Raw genomic sequence first — 22,739 nt, forward strand, 5'->3', positions numbered from 1 at the left:
CTTTGAGAATATTCAAGTCCTTCCTGAGATTTATGTGCAAGTATCTCCTTACTACAACCTGGGTGTGTCCAGAATACTTTACAACTGACAGTAACTCTAGCACGTGTGAGTCTTAAAGCTCCATTAACTCCATATGGATAGGAGGGTGTGAATTTGTTGAAATTTTTGTCTCATTTGTTGACCTACTAAATACTGTTTTTTAGTTCAAAAATAAATCTGTGCAATTGGCTGTTCTAGAAGTGAGCAATGTTTGAGACCTCTAGCAGTAGTACTTAATCCAGAAACTTTTTTGACCTTCGTATAGTCATAGCTAAAACTGGTTGACTGTTACGTTGTCAGGCGGTGTTCTGGATGTTTTACATTTAATCCCCCGCAATATTGATAATGGAGATAAGTTCTGTTATACCAGGTTTATAGAATAAACTGAAGATTACAGAGGTAAAGGAACAACCCAAAATTACACAACTAAAGTGGTAGAACTGTTATGGGAGTTGACCCCACACCTTGCCTTCAGTGGTATCTATTATGGGGTTATGTATTTACTATGGAAATGATCCAATTAGCAGTAAGTAGCAACATTAGAATTTTAATTTTATATCCCAGCATTATGCTGTATCTAAGCATCAAGTAACACCTAACTTGTGTTCTATTTTACTTAGGTATGCTGGCAAAATGGCATTATCTTAAAGTGGTAGTTCTTTTATATTAGGCTATCTGGTATGTGTTTAGAGCTTTTAATGCTGCTTTACTCCCAAAATAATGCTTGCATTTGTAACCAGAGAACAGAACAGTTATTTACATGTTAGTAGTAGTATGTTTCGAAACCTATAGAAGCTACTGACTGAATTAGATTTTTTTTTAAAGATTTATTTATTTTAGAGAGGGAGAGAGAAAACGCACACAAGCACATGTGGGGAGGGGCAGAGGGAGATAGAGAATCTCAGGGAGATTCCATGCTGATCCTGGAACCCAAGGCAGGGTTCAGTCTCACAATCCATGAGATCATGACCTGAGCCTAAATCAAGAGTCAGATGCTTAACTCACTGAGCCACCCAGGTACCCTGACTGAATTAGATCTTTATTAAAGCTCTGTTAACTACTTATGCTATTGTCTAGGTGGTGAAATTATTAAAGGTTATTGATGATTTTCTATTGAAAATGGTAGTAAACTCTTCCTAAATGCTTTTTATTTTTAATAATTTCTTCAGAATTCGAGCTAATAAAAATGATGAATGAAATTCAAAGTAATTTAAAATGCCTTGGTCTTTTGGAGCCTTATTTCTGGAAAAAGGGAGAAGCCTGTGCAGTAAGAGGATCAGATACTATGTGGTATCGAGGCAAGGTAATGGAAGTTGTTGGTGGCACTATCAAGGTGAGTCTGATACCCTTTTGTGACTAATTTAAGGCTAAATGCTATAATGTTAAGTGGTCTTCAGAGTCTAAATACAAGAAACTTTGATTAAAACATATATTAATGAGATCAGTCTTGTAGGAAGACCAGTTAGATACATTGCACATGTATTTGTAACAAGAATTTTTATTTGCGGGGCACCTGGCTGGTTCAGTTAGTAGTGTGCAACTGTTAATCTCATGGTCATAGATTTGAGGTCCCACATTGGGTATAGAGAATAAATAAATAAATAAATAAATAAATAAATAAATAAGAATTTTTGAGATGTCTGGGTGACTCAGTCAGTTAAGTGTCTGCCTTTGGCTCAGGTCATGATCCCAGGGTCCTGCATCAGGCTCCCTGTTCAGCAGGGAGTCTGCTGCTCCTTCTCCCTCTGTCCCTCATCCCCCCATGCTCTCTGTCTCTCTCTCAAATAAAATCTTCTTTAAAAAAATGCAATGTTTTAAAAAATAAATAAGAATTTTTATCTTCAAGTATATTTATTAACTCGAATAACCAAAAACCATTTCCAGGTAGGGATCTGGCCTCTGGTATTTTAATGGTACCACTTATTTGTAAATGGCAGCCCAATTTGTGCACATAGTATTAAGTAAAACAACTTGTTTTTCAATATATTTCCTTGCAAATTTGTTTACAGCCCAGCCTGTTTACCCTTTCACAGTAACAGTTAATTTACCCTTCCAGAATACTGAGATAGTACTACTTGAGTTTCATGCAAAAGCTTCAGAAAGAATTGGGTATTTTGAAAAACTGTGTATATAAAAATATAGATGAAAATACCTCCATTTACGGTGAATTAAGTAAAGCAATGAAACTGATAAAGTACTTCATAAGACATTTAGCACTTGAGACTTTTAGTTTTAGGAGGGGAGGAAAAATTAAGAAAACTCTTTTGTTTCTACTTGAACAAGAATTTTATTACCTACTTGATGATACCTAACAATTACATAGCACTTTAGGTTTTTAAGCTTCTTTCACATGTGTGCATTCATATTTTTATAATTTGTTTCCAGCTATCATAGAAGTAGATTATTCCCATTTTACTAATAAGAAAATTAACATTTAGATCCAGTGACATGCCCAAGGTCACCGTATCAGTGGGTAGTGATTCTGGTATTCATATCCATGCATCTGATTCCTAAATTTCCAATCTAAGTCATGTGCTTCTCCTGCTGGATTACAAGCTTTAACTGATTTTAAATGGTTTTCAAATTTTCAGTATTTAAGCATAGGGATACTTAAAGATTCATGTATTTATATGCAAATGAGTCCATTTTCACATACATTTGAATTGTTCAGGTAACCCCTTTTCTTTTTAATATAAAAGTAAAATAAAATCCAATTTTTATTAAGTTATCATAATTCATGAACTTTACATATCCAAGTAAATAAGATGGTGGTGAACTTTATTTTTTCTCACACTAAGATCTCTGTTTTAAAATTTTATTTAAAAGGACTTTGATAGTTTAATCATTACTTTTTTTTCTAAGATCATTTTACGTTTCAAGTAATCACAATAGATTTTTCATTCCTTAAACTGATAGCTTTCAAAATTTATCCTATGATCTGCATTAAGAAATATTATAGTAGGGGCAAATGGCTGGCTCAGTCAGTGAAGCAGGCAACTCTTGATCTCAGGGTTGTGAGTTTGAGCCCCATGTTGGATGTAGAGACTACTTAAAAGGAAAATTAAAAAAAAAAAAAAAAGAAGAAGAAGAAACATTACCCTAACTACCTATGATGTACTCAGACACCTTTCATTCAGTTCTGTTTGATTTTTTAAAATGTTGATTGCCAAACCAACCCAATTAAGCAGTGATATGTTAATTTCATTACATTGGGACAAAAGAAATAACTTACTGACGTTCCTTATTATTAAATTTAGAAGTTGAATTATCATAAATAAATAAAAGAATTTCAAAGACGGACTATTGGAAGACTCCTGGGTTCTGGTTGCATTTGTAAGGAACTGGGAAGTTGCCACATCATTCTAACAAGTAAAAAGCTGAACAAACTGAAAAATCAACAACTCCTTGAATCCATAAAAGAGGGTGTATACAGAGTAAACCACTGCTCCAAAGATTAGAGTCGGGCAAAATAGGGAGTCACAGCTTATAGGAGCAGAAACTTGAAACTGAAATTGGAATAGAGGTATTGCTGGAGACTCAGTGTGGACAGCTCGGAAAGTTAAAAACTTCAGAGAGACCCAGTCTTCAGAAGGCCCCCCACAGTTCTGTGGCATTCACCTTCAGGTGCTTGGCCTGATTCTCACAATAAATACAGAGAAAAAAAATCTCTTCATACTTTTGTCATCAGGAGCTTTTGAAATATGCCAGAGCATTCTGTTTTTTTGTAAAAAGGCCTGCCCTCAGGAAAACTAGTTAACCAGGGCCTAACCAGCTAAGATATTACCAGCCTAACCTAAGAGAAAAGAAAGTACCCAATTCCAGTTAACTCTGGCCTTCCACGTGGAAAAAAGGAAATACCCAACTCCAGCCCACTCTATCCATCCTCTCCTATACCTAAAAGAGGATAACAAAACTGAGAAACACTTATGAAATTTACAATCTAGAGTCATAGGGTCACTAAAAGACTTAAGATCTAATCATAGGGCTTCAGAACACTTCCCTTCCCTTCACACTTTACTACCACATTATTAAAGGCCTATTTATAGCAGTTTCTTTTACATAGTACATCATATACAGCTATCAAGAAAAAAATTAGTCAAAACAGTATGATATTGGCATAAAAATAGACATGTAGAACAGTGGAACAGAATAGAAAGCCCAGAAATAAACCCATGCATATAGTCAATTATTTATGACGAAGGAGCCAAGAATATATCCTGGAGAAAAGACAGTCTCTTCAATAAATGGTGTTGGGAAAACTGGGCAGCTGCATGCAAAAGAATAAAACTGGACTATATTTTCTTACACCATACACAAAAATTAACTCAAAATGGATCAAAGATTTGAATGTAAGACCTGAAACCATAAAACTCCTGGAAGAAAACAGGAGCAATAATTCCTTGACATGGGTCTTGGTGATTTTTTTTGTATACACCAAAAGGAAAGGTAGCCAAAGCAAAAATAAACAATTGGGACTACATCAAACTAAAAAGGTTCTTCACAGCAAAGGAAACCATCAATAAAATGAAAAAGGCAACTTGCCAAATGGGAGAAAATATTTACAAGTCATATATCTGATAAGGTACTAATATTCAAAAAATATAAAGAACCCATACAACATAATAGTAAAAAACAATCTGATTAAAAAATGGAGGATCTGAATAGACATTTTTCCAAAGAAGACATACAGATGACCAGCACATGTGTGAAAATGCTCAAAATCACTAATCTTTAGGGAAATGCAAACCAAAACCACAGTATCACCTCATACTTGTTAGAATGACTTACCAAAAAGATAAATAAGTGTTGGTGAGAATGTGGAGAAAAGGGAAACCTTGTACGCTGTTGTTGGGAATGTAAATTGGTACAGTAACTATGGAAAACACTATGGAGGCTCCTCAAAAAATTAAAATAGAACTATCATATCCAGAAATTCCACTTCTGTGTATTTATCTGAAGGAAATGAAAACACTAACTGAAAAAGATATATGCAACCCTATGTTCATTTCAGCATTATTTACATAGCCAAGATATTGAAAGAACCTAAGTGTCTATTGATGGATGAATGGATAAGGAAAATGGGGTATATATACATTATATATATATATACATACACACACATATATATATGTATATATATGTACATATATATGTGTGTGTGTATGTGTGTGTATACACATACATACGTACAGTCGGAGATTATTCAGTCATAAAAAAAGGAAGGAAATCTTGCCATTTGCTACAACATGAATGGACCTTGAGGTCATTATGTTAGGTGAAATAAGTCAGAGAAAGCCAAATACCGTATGATCTCACTTGTGGAATATAAAAAACAAAATACTATCAATGTAAAAAAATACTAAGTTCATGGATACAGAGAACAGATTGGTGGTTGCCAGAGGTGGAGGGTTGGGAGCATGCAAAATGGGTAAAGGGATCAGCAAGTACAAACTTCCAGCTGTAAAATAAATCATGGGGATGTAAGGTACAGCATGGTACCTATAGTTAGTGATATATATTGTGTATTTGAAAGTTGCCAAGAATAAATCTTAAAGTTTTCCTAACACAAAAAAAATTTATGTAAGGCAATGGATATTAACTAGATTTATCGTGGTGATCATTTCACAGTATATATAAATATCAAGTCATTATGTTGTATACCTGAAACTAATATAATGTTATATATCAGTTAAACCCAAATAAATTTTAATTTTTAAAAAGGAAAAAATCACAAGGCATACCGAAAGGCAAAAAAACACAACTGGAAAGGACAGAGACACATCAGAACAAGACATGACAGTGATGATGGAATTATCAGAAGGAGAATGTAAGACAACTAGGATTAATATGCTAAGGCCTCTCATGGATATAGTAGACCATGTGCAAGAACAGTGGACAGTGTAAGCAGAGAGATAAAAACAATAAGGAATGACAGAAAAGTAGAGATCAAAATACGTAAACAAAAATGAATGCATTTCATGGGCTTATTAGCAGACTGGACTCAGATGATATGTATATCAATAGAGACTTATAAATTGAAAAGTAAAGAGAACAAAGACTGAAAAAACAGAACCAAATGCCCAAGGACTGTGGGGCAACTACAAAAGGATATGGGTGATGTATAATGGGAATACCAGTAGGAGAATAAAGAAGTATTTGAACAATTATGACTGAGAATTTCCCCCAAATTAATGTCATTCAACCACAGATCCAGGAGCTAAGAGAATACTAACTAGGATAAATGAAAAACAAAAAAAAAACTACACCTGGGCATATCATTTTAAACTATAGAAAATCAAAGTTAAAGGGAAAAAAATCCTGAAATAAGCCAGAGGGAAAAAAGCACCTCACCTGTAGAGGAAAGATAAAAATTACATCCAACTTCTCAGAAAACATACAAAGAAGAAAGTGGATTGAAGCAGAGAAAGACAATTATATGGTTTCTCTCATCTATGGAACATAAGAACTAGGAAGATCGGTAGGAGAAGAAAGGGATAAAGAAAGGGGGGGTAATCAGAAGGGGGAATGAAGCATGAGAGACTATGGACTCTGAGAAACAAACTGAGGCTTCAGAGGGGAGGGGGTGGGGGAATGGGATAGGCTGGTGATGGGTAGTAAGGAGAGCACGTATTGCATGGTGCACTGGGTGTTATACGCAAGTAATGAATCATCGAACTTTACATCAGAAATAAAAAATTAAAATTAAAAAAAATTAAAAGTTAAAAAAAAGAAATATTTGCACTCTTGAGAAAAATACCCCACCAACCTAGAATTCTGTACCCTGTGAAATTATCCTTCAAACTGAATGAGAAACAAAAATTGAACTTGTTGCTAGTAGACCTGCCTTGCAAGAAATATTAAAAGAAATTCTTTAAAGAGAAGGAAAATAATAAAGGTCAGAAACTCAGATCTACATAAAGAGAACCAAAAAAGGAATAGTAAAGATAAAATAAAACTTGTAGCAGGGCTCCTGGATGACTCAGTCAGTTAAGTGTCTGATTCTTGACTTTGGCTCAGGTCATAATCTCAGAGTCATGATATTGAGCCCCACATCAGGCTCCACGCTAATTGTGCAGTGTGCTTAAGATTCTCTCTCTCCTTCTCCCTCTGCCCCTCCCTGCTTGTGCTTGTTCTCTAAAAAAATAAATAAATAATAAAACTTGTAGTTTTCTTATTCTTAATTAATGTAGCATAATAGTTCACAGTAATAACAATATTCAACTACATATGTATATACCATATGCATATACCATATGCATACATATATGCATGCTTAAATATAAGTGAAATCAATGACTATGGTACAATGAATGAAAGAGAGTAATTAGGATTGTTTTCTTATTATATGGTACTCATAATACCTGTAAAGTGGTATAATGTTATTTGAAAGTAGACTTGGATTCAGTGTAAATGTTTAATAATAATAATAATTCAGTATTATAGCAGACTGAATGGAAATCACTAAAAAATGCTTTTTATTTTTTTTCCCTGTGGAGAATGCAACTTTCTTTTTTTAAATTTAAATTCAGTTACCGAACATATAATACATCATTAGTTTTGATGTAATGTAATGCTTTTTAAAAAGTATAATTGATATACTTTTTAAAGAAACAGAAACAAAACGAAATAATATAAAATGCTCAGCTTAAACCACAAGAGACAGAAAGACAGTAGAAAACAAAAATAAGAACAAAGAACAAAAGCAACAAATAGAAAATAGTAAGAAGTACGTTGGATTTTTAAAAAATTTTTTATTATGTTATGTTAGTCACCATACAGTACATCCTTAGTTGTTTATGTAGTGTTCCATGATTCATTGTTTACATATAACACCCAGTGCTCCATGCAATATGTGCCCTCCTTAATACCCATCACCGGCCTATCCCAATCCCCCACCCCCTTCCCCTCTGAAGCCCTCAGTTTGTTTCCCAGAGTCCCTCAAAAAGTTAAAAATAGAGCTACCCTATGACCCAGCAATTGCACTACTGGGTATTTACCCCAAAGATACAGACATAGTGAAGAGAAGGGCCATATGCACCCCAATGTTCATAGCAGCATTGTCCACAATAGCGAAATTGTGGAATGAGCCGAGATGCCCTTCAACAGATGAATGGATAAAGAAGATGTGGTCCATATATACAATGGAATATTACTCAGCCATCAGAAAGAGTGATTACCCAACATTTGCAGCAACAAGTACGTTGGCTATTAATCCAGCCATATCAATAATTGCTTTGAAGATCAGTGGTTTATATGCACCAATTTACTATATGTTGTCCACAAGAAACACACTTTAAGTATAAGACACATATAGATTAAAAATAAGTGGATAGAGCCATTGCACTACTGGGTGTTTACCCCAAAGATACAGACGTAGTAAAGAGAAGGGCCATATGCACCCCAATGTTCATAGCAGCAATGTCCACAATAGCTAAATCGTGGAAGGAGCCGAGATGCCCTTCAACAGATGACTGGATTAAGAAGTTGTGGTCCATATATACACTGGAATATTACTCAGCTATCAGAAAGAATGAGTTCTCAACATTTGCTGCAACATGGACAGCACTGGAGGAGATAATGCTAAGTGAAATAAGTCAAGCAGAGAAAGACAACTATCATGTGATTTCTCTCATCTATGGAACATAAGAACTAGGATGATCAGTAGGGGAAGAAAGGGATAAAGAAAAGGGGGGGGTAATCAGAAGGGGGAATGAAACATGAGAGACTATGGACTATGAGAAACAAACTGAGGGCCTCAGAGGGGAGGGGGGTGGGGGAATGGGATAGGCTGGTGATGGGTAGTAAGGAGGGCACGTATTGCATGGTGCACTGGGTGTTATACGCAACTAATGAATCATCGAGCCTTACATCGGAAACTGGGGATGTACTGTATGGTGACTAATATAATATAATACAAAATCATTTTAAAAAATTAAATTAAATTAAATTTAATTTAATTTAAAAAAAAATAAGTGGATAGAGGGACACCTGGGTAGCGCAGTCATTAAGCGTCTGCCTTCGGCTCAGGGCGTGATCCCGGCGTTCCGGGATCGAGTCCCACATCGGGCTCCTCGGCTAGGAGCCTGCTTCTTCCTTTCCCACTCCCCCTGCTTGTGTTCCCTCTCTGGCTGGCTGGCTGTCACATAAATAAATAAAAAAAATCTTTAAAAAAAAAATAAGTGGATAGAGAAAAATATTCTATGCCAACACTAATCAAAAGAATGCAGGAGTAGCTATAATAATTTCAGAGTAGTTTTCAAAGCAGGAAAGTTATCAGAGATAAAGAAGGGCATTACAGGGACGCTTGGGTGGCTCAGTCAGTTGAGCGTCTGCTTTCGGCCCAGGTCGTGATCGCAGAGTCCTGGAATCAAGTTCCCGGGCTCTCTGCTCCACAGAGAACTGCTTCTCCCTCTGCCTGCCACTCTCCCTGCTTGTGCTCTCTCTCTTTCTCTGTCTCTTTCTGGCAAATAAATAAAATCTTTAAAAAAATTTTTAAAAAAAGCATTACATAATGACAAAGGGGTCAATTCTCCAAGAAGATATTAAAATCCTTAATGTGTATGTGCCTAACAACAGAGAGTCAACCTACATCAGGCAAAAATTGATAGAATTACATGGAGAAATAGATGTCCCCAATATCATAGTTGTGGACTTCAACATTCCTCCATCAGAAATGGACAGCTCCAACAAGCAGAAAATCAGTAAGGACATAGTTGAACTCAAAAAGACCATCTATCAACTGGATATAATTGGCATCCCTGGACTAATTCATCAAACAACAGCAGAATACACATTCTTCTCAAGCTCACATGGAACATTTACCAAGATATACCACATTCTGAGCCATAAAACAGACCTTGAGTTTAAAGGGGTAGAAATCAAACAGTGTCTGCTCTCAGACCAGAATGGAATTAAACTAGAAATCAGTAACAGAAGGATAACTGGAAAATCCCAAAATACATAGAGATTTAACAACAAACTTCCAAATAACACATGGGTCAAGGAGGACATCTCAAGAGAAATTTAAAGATATTTTGAACTAAATGAAAATGAAAACACACTTATCAAAACTTATGAGGGGCACCTGGGGGGGCTCAGTTAAGCATCTGACTCTTGATTTCAGCTCAGGTCATGATCTCAAGGTCATGAGATCAAGCCCTGCATTAGGCTCTGCACTAAGTGTGGAGCCTACTTAAGATTCTCTCTCTGCCCCCCTCAATATAATAAAATGTCAAAACTTAGAGTTGCACAGAAAGCAGTGTTTAGAGGAAAACTCATAGCATTGAATGCATAGATTACAAAAGATTAAAATTAAAGATTAAAATCAATTTTCCAAGTTTCCACCTTAGATAACTACAAAAAGACAAAATTAAATCCATAATAAGCTGAAAAAAAGAAATAATTTGAGCAGAAATCAATGACATTGAAAACAGGAAATCAAAAAAGAAAATCTGTGAGATTGAAAGTTGTTTCATTGAAAAGATCAATACAATCAATAAGCCTCCAGCCAGGCTAAAGAAAGAGGACACAAATTACTAATATCAGAAAGGAGATATCAACAGATTCTAAGCACATCAAAAGATAATGAAGGAATACTATGAATAGCTCTGTGCCCACAAATTTGATAACCTAGATGAAATGGACAAATTCCTTAAATGACACAATCTGTCAAAACTCACACAAGAAGAAATAGAAAATATGAATAGGCCTATATCTAATCAAGAAATTGAGTCAGTAATTAACAACCGTCTAGAACAAAAACACCTGACACTCATAGGTTCATTGGTGAATTCTACCAAATATTTAAGGAAGATATTTTACCTCTTCTCTATAATCTCTTTCAGGGGATAGAAGCATAGAGAAGACTTCTAATTCATTCTGTGGGGCCAGAATTACTGTAATACCAAAACCAGAAAATGACATTACAGGAAAAGAAAGTTACAGACCAGTGTCTCGGGAATATACATGCAAAATTCATCAATAAAATATTAGTAAACCAAATCCACAATGTATAAAAATAATTATATCATTACCAGATGGAAGTTATCCCAGGTATTCAAGGCTGATTCAATGTTTGAAAATCAGTTAATCTATTACATTAACAGGCTAAAAAGAAAAATCATATGGTCATATCAGTAGATGCAGAAGAAGCATTTGAGAGGATCCAACATCTATTCATGCTAAAAAACTGTAATAGGAATAGAGGGGAACTTCCTCCTTGATAAAGACTACAAAAAACCTACAGCTAACATCATACTTCATGATGAGAACCTCAAGACTTTCCCACTAAGATCAGAAGCAAGGCAATGATGTTCCCTCTTACAACTCCTTTTCAACATCATACTAAAAGTACTAGCTAATGCAGTAAGATAAAAGATAAACAGATGACATGTTTATATAAAAAAATGCAAAAGAATCCACAAAATTCCTGGAACTATAAGCAACTATAGCAAGGTTGCAGGATACAAAGTTAACATACAAAATCTATCACTTTCCTGTAGATCAGCAATGAACATGTAGAATTTGAAATTAAAAATACAATACCATTTATATTAGCAATCCCAAAAACAAAATACTTAGGTATAACTGTAACAGAATATGTAGAAGATCTATATGAGGAAAACTACAAAACTCTGATGAATAAAATCAAAAGGAGCAGAGGGGTATTCTGTGTTCATGAATAGAAAGATTCAATATTGTCAAAATGTCAGTTCTTCCCAACTTGATCTATAGATTCAGTGCAATCCCAATCAAAATCCCAGGAGGTTATTTTGTGAATATCAACAAATCGATTTTAAAGTTTATATGGAGAGGCAAAAGACCCAGAGGAGCCAACAGAATATTGAAGGAAAAGAACAAAGTCAGAGGACTGATGCTACCTGACTTCCAGACTCACTATAAAGTTATAGTAATTGAGACATTGTCGCATTATGAACAAATGTATCAGTGGAATAGAATGGAGAGCCTAGAACAGACCCATGTAAATGTAGTCAACTGATCTTTGACAAAGGAGCAAAGGCAATACAACTAAGCAAAGATGGTCTTTTCAACAAATGCTGCTGGAACAAGTGGACATCCACATGCAAAAAAATGGATCTAGAATTTTACACCCTTCACAAAAATTAACTCAAAATGGATCACAAACCTAAATGTAAAACACAAAACTGTAGAATCCTAAAAGAGACCAGAGAAAACCTCAGTGACCTTGGGTATGGTATGACTTTTTAGATATAGCACCAAAGACATGACCCATGAAAGAAATAAGGGATAAGCTGGACTTCATTTAAATTAAAAACTTCCGCTCTGTGAAAGCCAGCATCAAAAGAATGAGAAGACAAGCCACACGCTGGGAGAAAATATTTGCAAAAGATACATCTGGTAAAGGACTATTATCCAAAATGTACAAAAAACTCCTAAAATTTAACAAAAAAACCCAATATATTCCTTTATTAAATGTAAATCAGTGCTAAAATACTTAGAAAAACAAAACAAAATTTAATTGTCTTCAAAAAGAAATTCTTAAGGAATTTATAAATCTAATAAGACTCCATTTTAAAAAAAAAGCTTTGGTTTATGTGTAAAGAAACTTCTGACAATGAAATTTAATACACAATGGGATGAGGAAATTCTGTGTTTCTTTTTCCTGGAGATTTTTCAAATCCAGATTCAGATATTTTTCTAAGATATCTGTTTGGTTGTTTTTTTTAATACCGAAGAGTCCCTTCTGGCCCCTAGTTTTTAATAGTAAATTTAAATTATAAATTTTATCTGTCCTGTTGCAGGTACAATATTTAGATCATGGATTCACCGAGAAGATTCCACAGTGTCATCTTTACCCTATTTTACTATATCCTGATACACCCCAGTTTTGTATTCCATGTCAGCTCTATAATACCAAACCTGTGAGTAAAGTGTAATTTGTGGAATGATTAATTTTAAATATTGTCTTTTTTATTAACAGTAATTTTCTAGAAATTAGAATATAAGATGATATCCCTTTTAGTTGCAGCAAAAATAATAAAATACGTAGAAATAAGTTTAATAAGACAGCTGAAGAGCCTTTTTGAAGAACACTCCAAAATGATGCTGAAGGATATAAAAAATCATCTGAATAAGGAGACCTAATATCTTCATAGATGGGAAAGTGTAAGATTGTTAAAGTTTAGTGAGTTCTTCATCAAATAAAATCATAACAGTTTCGAAGCTGAAAATCAGATAAAGGAACGGCATATTAATTATCTCTTGCTGCATAACACATTAAGCTAAAACTTACTTTCCCTCCTACAATTTCTGTGGCTAAGGACCCCTAGTGATGCTGCAATGAATATGTCCACCAGAGGTTCAGGCATCTAAGGTTTCACCGGGATACAGGATCCACCTCCAAAGAGCTTTCATATGGCGTTGGCAGGTTGAGGCTCCTCAGTGGCTTTTGGCAGAAGGCCCCAATTCTTTCCCATGTCAACCTCTTAACATAAAAACACAGCAATCACTGCTCCTTAGTAAATACATATTATAGGCATTAGACGAGTACCAAAGTGGCATATTGGTGTTTTAAAAAAAAGTTTTGTGACGCTTTGTTTTTAATGTAGGTTTATATTTTTAAAGCATAAAATGCTTCAAGAGAGAACTATAGGGGAAGCTCAGGCAAATTATTAGTTTCTTCAGATTATTTTTACCATATACCCATGATATTCTCTTAAAACTGCTTGTATATTTTATACTGTTATCTACTGTTAACCTGTTTATGGCTGCTTCATCTACCTTCTCTGTCATATTTTTTGAAAGTGTGAAATAATCTGAGTTTATTAATCCCAAATAGGTTGGGAATGTCTGGCAACCAGATGCAATAGAGCTCCTTCAGGAACTGCTTTCAAAGAGAGAGGTGGAAATTCACATTATGGTAATGTATATTTAAAGCATATCTTGTTGATTTAAATTATTTGCTATAGGGGCGCCTGGGTAGCGCAGTCGTTAAGCGTCTGCCTTCGGCCCAGGGTGTGATCCCAGCATTCCGGGATCGAGTCCCACATCGGGCTTCTCCGCTGGGAGCCTGCTTCTTCCTCTCCCACTCCCCTGCTGTGTTCCCTCTCTCACTGGCTGTCTCTCTCTGTCAAATAAATAAATAAAATCTTTTAAAAAAATTATTTGCTATAAAGTGTTGTAGGTAACATAATTTGAGGTATATTTTTATGACGAGCCATGTTCCTTTGTGAATATAACTTATTAATATGGAAAAGTTACCACTTTGGTTTCTAGGCTTATTTTAAATAAACCTAATTTTCAGCAAGTTCCTGAGAACTTTCATAAGTACTAAAGGCAGTAATCTGAAAGACTCTTTATCAGCAACAGGGAGCAGCATCAAAGAACTGGAGTTGTTTATAAACACATGTAGTAGTTTTCAGGATGTTACCATGTATGTAGCACTGTGTTAAGTGCAGGTAATCCCTGTCTTCAAATAACTTAACTAGTTAGTGAAACAACTAGATACAGGACATAAACCTAAAAATTCCATACTACAAAGTAACATGCCAAGAGCCAAGTGGAAAAAAGAGTACATGTAATAGGAATTTAGAGACGGTAAATGAGGTAGTCCTTAAAGAAAAGATGGAAAATTTCTCCTGACCAGGGAAATGGAATGCACAGGTAAGCATAGAGAGACAGAACTGGGCATGACACATTTAGGAAATAGTGTAACTGTTTGGCTAGAATAATAGAGGTTTTATGAGGAAAAATAATGGTGAATAGGATTTAAGAGGTAAAAGTCAATCAGTGGAGCCCCATTGGAGGATTCTGAGCAGTGAGGTAATAAGATTAATCTGCAGCTATGTTCAAGGATTCCAGTAGAGGGTACAAAAACTGTAAGGAAAGTATTTCTGTGTGAAAGATGTAATTATAGGATGATAAAGACTTAACAAGAGCCACAGACCCACTTATGTAAAACAGTAGAGAAGCTTTATCGTTGCTGATGTTAGTACCAAGAGCCGCTCTCTGGTTACTTCTAGCCCCTATGGAAGGTCATCGCAGTGAGGTAGAGATTGAAATTTTTTAGTTTATCAAGGTAGCTTTCTTTGCTGCTTAGCTCAACACAGGAAAGTAATTTGTAGTATGCCCAAGGCTGCTTAAATTGTCAGAAACCATGAATGTGCATGCCCTGCAGCCCTTATGGCCATATCAGAACTTACCCAGACTTGCTCCTGTGTTTTTATATACTACTAAGAAATACCGAGTACCTCTTGGAGCTGAGCTCTGTTCTTAGCCTGGAGGTACAACAATGAACTGAAGAGCCAAATTTCTGCCTTCATGGAGCTTCCATTTTAGTGGTGGGAAACAAAATTTAAAAACATAAAATATAAGGTATCATTAGATTGTGGTAAGTGCTAGGAAGAAAATAAGGAAGGCTGATGGGGAGGGTGGGGCAGGGGAGAAGGTAACATTTTAAATACAGTGGTCAGGGAAGACCTCACTGCATAAAAGGAGATAGGAGTAAAGACTTTAAAATGCAAGAGGACACACCATGGAGCTCTCCGGAAAACAGTGCAGAGAGCTCCAAGGCAGGAGCATGCCTGGAGTGTTCAAGGACTGACAGAGAAGCCACTGGGGCTGGAGCAGAAGGAGCACAACAGAGAAGAGCTGGAGATGGGGGGAGATTTGTGAAAGTTTCAGCTCTCAAGCTGACATGGGCAGCCACTTGAGGACTTGAGCAAGGGAGTGACATGACCTACCCCTACATCCTAGTATTTCCACTCTGCTACACTGAGAAAAGCTGGAGAGTAGAAAAGATAAGGAGCAGGGAGATCTGCTAGAAGACAATTACAGTACCTCAGTAGAGTCGGTAGGCCTAAGGTGGTACCAAGTATAAACAATGAGAAATGATCAGTTTATCAGCTATGTATATGTTCAGTTCCTAATAACTGTTAAGTGGAATTAAGAATTTTAAAGCTATTATTGTAACTTCTTCTAAACAGTCATGAATTTCTTCTGATTACTGGCATTTCTGGATTTTTTTTAAATTTTTTATTATGTTATGTTAGTCACCATACAGTACATCATTAGTTTTTGATGTAGTGTTCCATGATTCATTGTTTGTGTATAACACCCAATGCTCCATGCAATACGTGCCCTCCTTAATACCCATCACCGGCCTATCCCAGTCCCCCACCCCCCCCCGAAGCCCTCAGTTTGTTTCCCAGAGTCCATAGTCTCTCGTAGTTCGTTCCCCCTTCTGTTTACCCCTCCTTCATTCTTCCCTTCCTTCGCCTACAGATCTCCCTGCTATTCCTTATGTTCCATAAATGAGTGAAACCATATGATAATTGTCTTTCTCTGCTTGACTTATTTCACTTCGCATAATCTCCTCCAGTCCCGTCCATGTTGCTGTAAATGTTGGGTAATCATCCTTTCTGATGGCTGAGTAATATTCCATTGTATATATGGACCACATCTTCTTTATCCATTCGTCTATTGAAGGGCATCTCGGCTCCTTCCAGAGTTTAGCTATTATGGACAATGCTGCTATGAACATTGGGATTCATATGCCATTTCTGGATTTTTAACAAAACTTCATTTCTTTATCTCTGGACATAAATTTTCTTTCTCCTTCTACTTAGTATAACTTATTAGTATCATCTAAAGATGATATAATTTTTTAGTAAATAACTAGAAAACTCTCTATCTTACGGACATGTGAGTATATTTTACAGAAACCATGGTAGTAAAATTACTGTTTTATAGCCTGCCAAAATACCAGGAAGAAAATTTTATGAAATGAGCCACTAGTCAAACTGGTAATACTGTGGTCATCAGAAATCTAATTTCATATTTGCCCACTCTAAAATTTTAATCTTCAAACAGACTTTATTTTTATAGTAATAATCTTGTTTATTGAATTTAAATAGGAATTACCTGAAAACCCATGGGAGAAATTATCTATTCATCTTTATTTTGATGGAATGTCACTTTCTTATTTTATGGCATACCATAAATATTGTACTTTTGAGCATTCTGAAGAGATATTCAGAGAAGTAAGTGAGCTATTTTTCTATAAAAAATCTAAACTATAGAAAAACAAATCTGAATAAAATGTCATTTTGCCTTATACTTCAAGTCTTCAGTACAGTTCTATGTGTCTGATATGTTAAGAGAGTATAGAGAATCACAAATTATTTGTTGAGAAAGCAATACACTATATCATGCTTTATATATGCCCTAAAAAAGACTCTAATTACACTAAGATTCAATTAATGTTTCCCTGTCTTTAAACTTAGTGAAAAGGCCATATATCATCCAATGTTGTTTGAATATAGAAATGTAAATTATAAAATGCTAATAGAATTCACTGCCATAAAAGGATTCTCTCAGCAGATAAAATTTTGTTTTCCTTTTATTTGACCTTATAACATTTCCTCCATTTTGCCTTCTTACAGGAAACTCAGAGCCAGACTTTAAGCTTAGCTTCAGTAAATAGCCCTCTCCAGTTTCCCAGTGCTTCTGTTTTTTAATATTTTAAAAAATATAATTAGCCTGTTATAGTTTTCACATTGCAAGATGCCATAAATACTTAATGGAAATAGGGAGTTCATCATAAATAATAACATTAACATTTTATATAGCAAGATATTTTTATTTCTAGACTTACAGTTCACTTGTTAGATTTTTAAATATTCCCTTTCATAACAGTACACAACTAAACATTGAATGTTCAGTTCAATATAGAAAACGACTTTCTTCTCTCACGTAGAAACTGTGATATTACTTTGTACATGTAATTTTCACTGCCAGTTTTTTCTTATGAGCAGAAGGGTGTGTGTGGTCTGTGTGGGTGTGCATGTGTGTATGTACCCATGTGTTTGTATAAAAGGTATACCATCTGTTAAACTGGTTTTATAAAGATTACTAAGTCCCTCCCTTCCAGTTATACTCTGTAGTTTGAACATTTTTTTTTAAATGTAAGAACTCCTACTTTGTCATAATAAACTGCAGTTTGTCCTTGAACAACACAGGTTTAAACTGCTTGGGTCCACTTACATGTAGATTTTTTACAGGACTGTAAATGTATTTTCTCTTCCTTAGGATTTTCTTAACATTTTCTTTTCTCTAGCTTACTTTATTGTAAGAATACAGTATATAATACATATTACCTACAGAACGTGTTAACTGTTTTTGTTATTGGTAGGTCAACAGTAGGCTATTAGTAATTAATTTTTAGGAAGTCAAAAGTTATTATGTGGATTTTCACCCCTAACCCTCATGCTGTTCAAAGGTTAACTGTAATTACTATTGACATGTGTTTAACGTAATTTTGAAGATTCTTATTATTGCACTATTAAGATTACTCAGAACATTAGATTTTCCCATAGTTAACACAAAATGAATGCCAACAAGGATATGCACCCAGTTTTTGTGGGGATGAAATATAAAAATGCCTTAAAAATATTATATAGTTGAAGATGGTTTATTTATTAACAATACTATATTATTTCAGAAACTAACAGATTACAATAAAAAGTACGAGGATGAAAGATGGGAAATAAGATTTGAGGTAAGTTTCAATCCAAATATTTTGGAAACTTTGGACACTTCATCAGTACAAAGGATCTAATATAAGATCAGGAAGTAAGCATTTTCTTTTATAATGGCTTTAGTGAGATATAATTTATGTACTATAAAATTTGCCTTTTTAAAGTATACAATACAGTGGTTTTTAGTATATTCAGAATTGTGCAATCATCACAGCTATTTAATTCCACAACATTTCATCATCCCAAAAAGAAGCCCCATACCAACAGGAGTCATTTCCCATTTTTCCCTTTTCCAGTGTCCTGGAAACTACTAATCTTCTGTCTCTCTGGATATGCTGATTTTGGGACAATTTATATAAAGAGAGTCATATAATACATAGCCCTTTGTAACTGGCTTCTTTGACTGGAATAACATTTTCAAGTTTCATTCATTTTGGAGTATAGTATGTATCCTTCTTATTGCTAAATAATATTCCAGTGTATGGATATACCACATTTTATTTATGCATTCATCTGTTGATGGACAGTTGGGTTTTTGCCTTTTTGCAATTGTGAATAAAGCTGTGACCATTTGCATACAAGTTTTTATGTAGACATCTGTTTTCCCTTCTCATTTGGTATGGACCTAATTCCTACTAGTGGAATTGCTGAGTCACATGGTGACTACAAGACTGTTTTCCAAAAGGGATGCACCATTTTACTTTTATACTAGGAATGTACAAGGTTCCATTTTTTTCCCATATCCTTATCAACACTTGTTATCTGACTTTTTTCCCAGCCAACCTAGGGTAGGTATAAAGTGGTATCTCATTGTGGTTTTGATTTGCTTTTCTCTCATGACTGATGATGGTGAGCATCTTTTCATATGCTCTTTGGCCATTTATATATTTCCTTTGAAGAAATCTCTGGTCAAATACTTGGCCCAGGATTTGACACCATAAGTAAAGCCAACAGAAACAAAATTTAACAAGTGGGGCTACCTCAAACCAAGAAGCTTCTGCACAACAAAGGAAAGCATCAGCAAAATAAAAAGGTAGCCTACAGATGGGAGGAAACATTTTCAAATCATGTATCTGATAAGGCATTAATATCCAAAATATATAAAGAACTTATACAACTCAATAGTAAAAAATAACCTGTTTAAAAAGTGGGCAGAGGAATTAAATAGACATTTTTTCAGAGAAGACATACAGATAGACAACAGGTACATGAAAAGGTACTCAACATCATTAATCATCAGGGAAAGGCAAATTAAAACCACAGTGTGGTATCACCTCGGATATATTAGAATGACCATAATCAAAAAGACAAGAGATAAGGGAACCATTGTGCACCAGTAATGGGAATGTAAATTGGTACAAGCATTACGGAAAACAGTATGGAGGTTCCTCAAAAAATTAAAAATAGAATTATCATTCTCAATTTCACTTCTAGGTATATATCCAAAGGAAACAAAATCATGATCTTGAAGAAATAACTGCACCCCTATGTCCATTGCAGCATTATTTACAATAGCAAGACATGGAAACAACTTAAGTGTCCATCAGTGGATGAATGGATAAAGATGTAAGGTGTGTGTGTATGTTATACACACAGTATATCTTTACACAGTGAAATAATATTCTATTCAGCCATAAAAAGGAAATCCTGCCATTTGTGACAACATGGATGGACCTTGAAGGCATTATGCAAAGTGAAATAAGTCAAATACTATATGATCTCACTAATATGTGGGATCTTAAAAAAATTGAACTCAGATACAGAGAACAGATTGGTGGTTGCCAGGGATGGAGGGTGGGGGAAATGGATGAAAGCAATCAAAAGATACAAACTTCCAGTTATAAATAAGTCCTGGGGATGTAATGTACAACATGATGACTATAGTTAACACTGTATTGTATATTTGAAAGTTGCTAAAAAAGTAGATCTTAAATGTTTTCATCAGAAAAAAATGTTTTGTAACTATTATGAGGTGACCGATGTTAACTAAACTTGTTGTGGCGGTCATATACATATACTAAATCATTATGTTGTGTACCTTACACTAATACAATGTTATGTGTCCGTTATATCTCAATAAAACCAGAAAAAATAGAAAATAGAAGTAGAAAAGAATGAAAAAAATCCTTTGCCCGTTTTTAGTTGGGTTGATTTTGTTGAATTGTAAGAGTTCTTTATATATTCTGTATACAAGTCCCTTATCAGATACATGATTTGTAGATATTTCCTCCCATTCTGTGAGTTGTCTTTTCACTTTGTTAACGGTATCCTTTAAAGAACCAACGTTTTGGGTTTTGTTTTTTTTTAAGATTTTATTTATTTGAGAGAGGGAGAGAGAGCACAAGTGGGGCGGAGGGGCAAAGGGAGAGGGAGAAGTGGACTCCCTGCTGAGCAGGGGCTCCGTTCCAGATCCCTGAGATCATGACCTGAGCCAAAAGCAGACACTTAACCAACCAGACACTGAGCCACCCAGGTGCCCCTAAAGCACCAAAGTTTTTAATCTTGGCGAAGTCTAGTATATATGCTTTTTTTTTTTTTTTGCATTTGTGCTTTTTGGTGCAGCAAGTAAGAGTTTTAATGAAAGCTCTAGTTATTTATAAGTAGAAGTTTATTCCTGTAATTATAAAAATAACAAATGTAAAGTGCTTTGTAGCAAATCAGTAATACAACAGTGGGTAGTCACTTTTTGCTGATCAACCACTAAGTGGTTCGGATAGGTTTTGTTCTGTTTTGCCACCAGTTTGGAAATGTAAATAGTAATAAATTAATCTAATTTGAATGTGATTATTTTACTTTTTATGATAATTACCATATTTAAGAATCTTTTAAAACTTTCTTAAATACCACCCACATTTTTATATTTTTGCTTTTAACAACTGCTGACTGCCAGATTCCTCTTGGGAATCACATAACTTTTTATCATTTGTTATTTTTTTGGAGTTTAAAGAGCACACTTTTTTTGATGATTTTAACTTAAATCTTCTATTGGCATTTCATGTATTAGTTTTTACTATAAAATATGTACTTATTCTAAAAATAAATGGAATACTATAGAAATGTGAATAGAAAAACATCCCGCTTTCTATACCTCAAATATCCCAGTCCCACTAAGCAGTGGCAGTTACTGTTAATTGTTCGTTAGCCATTCTTCTAGAGTTTTATGTGTGTATATATATATATAAATATGTATACATAAGTAAATATTTATATGAGTGTTTTAACGCAAACTTTCTTTAATTGGGGGAACAGAAGAGTGTTAAAGATCTTCACTCGCATTTTGGTCCTACTAAAACAAAATTATTTTGTGGTATTATCTAAGAGAGCTTGATTTCTACTAATTGAAAATAAATTGGCAGTGTAATGAATTTTAATGTATTGGATATCTGTAATCATCATTCTGAAATTTGAATTTATTTGTGGTGCTTTAGGAATTGCTTTTGTCTGAAACAGAGACTCCTATTTTACCACCATATTTGCCTTCATCTCTGCCTCCCCCAGAAGAACTCTATGCTGTTCAAGTTAAGCACGTTGTCTCACCTAATGAAGTACGTAATCTAAATGATTAATTGTTGGTTAAAAATATAACAGGAAATCTTGGTTTTAAACTCTAGGATTGACTCTTTATGCTTCCATCCTCCTTTTTTTTCAAACTTTATTTAAATTCTAATTAGTTAACATATAGTGTAATATTGGTTTTGGGAATGGAATTTAGTGATCACTTAGATATAACACCCAGTGTTCATTATAACAAGTGCCCTCCTTAATACCCATCACCCATTTATCCCATCCCCTGCCCACTTCCCGTCAGTTTGTTCCCATTGAGAGTCTCTTACTGTTTGCTTCCCTCACTCATTTTTTCCCCTTCCCCTATGTTCATCTGCTTGGTTTCTCAAATTCCACATATGAGTGAAATCATATGATACTTGTCTTTCTCTGACTGACTTATTTCACTTAGGATAATACACTCTAGCTCTGTCCACATCATTGCAAATGGCAATATTTCATTCTTTTTGATGAGTGATAATATTCCATTGTAAATAATTACCACATCTTCTTTATCCATTCATCAGTCGATGGACATTTGGGCTCTCTCCATAGTTTGGCTATTGTTGATAATGCTGCTAAAACATCAGAGTGCATGTACCCCTTCAAATCTGTATTTTTGTATCCTTTGGGTAAATA

General features: G+C 34.8%; 1 protein-coding gene across 2 annotated transcripts in view; it reads left to right on the top strand.

Moving 5' to 3' along the window:
• Window positions 1-22,739, top strand: part of RNF17 (ring finger protein 17) — a 122,869-nt gene that overhangs the window by 84,546 nt on the left and 15,584 nt on the right. For both annotated transcript variants that reach the window (XM_008692102.2, XM_008692103.2), the window contains exons 26-31: window positions 1,209-1,372; window positions 12,822-12,941; window positions 13,859-13,939; window positions 16,935-17,060; window positions 18,521-18,577; window positions 21,986-22,102. In XM_008692102.2, the coding sequence (XP_008690324.2) occupies window positions 1,209-1,372; window positions 12,822-12,941; window positions 13,859-13,939; window positions 16,935-17,060; window positions 18,521-18,577; window positions 21,986-22,102 (665 nt within the window). The remainder of the gene's footprint in view (window positions 1-1,208; window positions 1,373-12,821; window positions 12,942-13,858; window positions 13,940-16,934; window positions 17,061-18,520; window positions 18,578-21,985; window positions 22,103-22,739) is intronic.

The sequence above is a fragment of the Ursus maritimus genome, unplaced genomic scaffold (assembly GCF_017311325.1).
Source record: "Ursus maritimus isolate PB19 unplaced genomic scaffold, ASM1731132v1 scaffold_10, whole genome shotgun sequence".
NCBI lineage: Eukaryota > Metazoa > Chordata > Mammalia > Carnivora > Ursidae > Ursus > Ursus maritimus.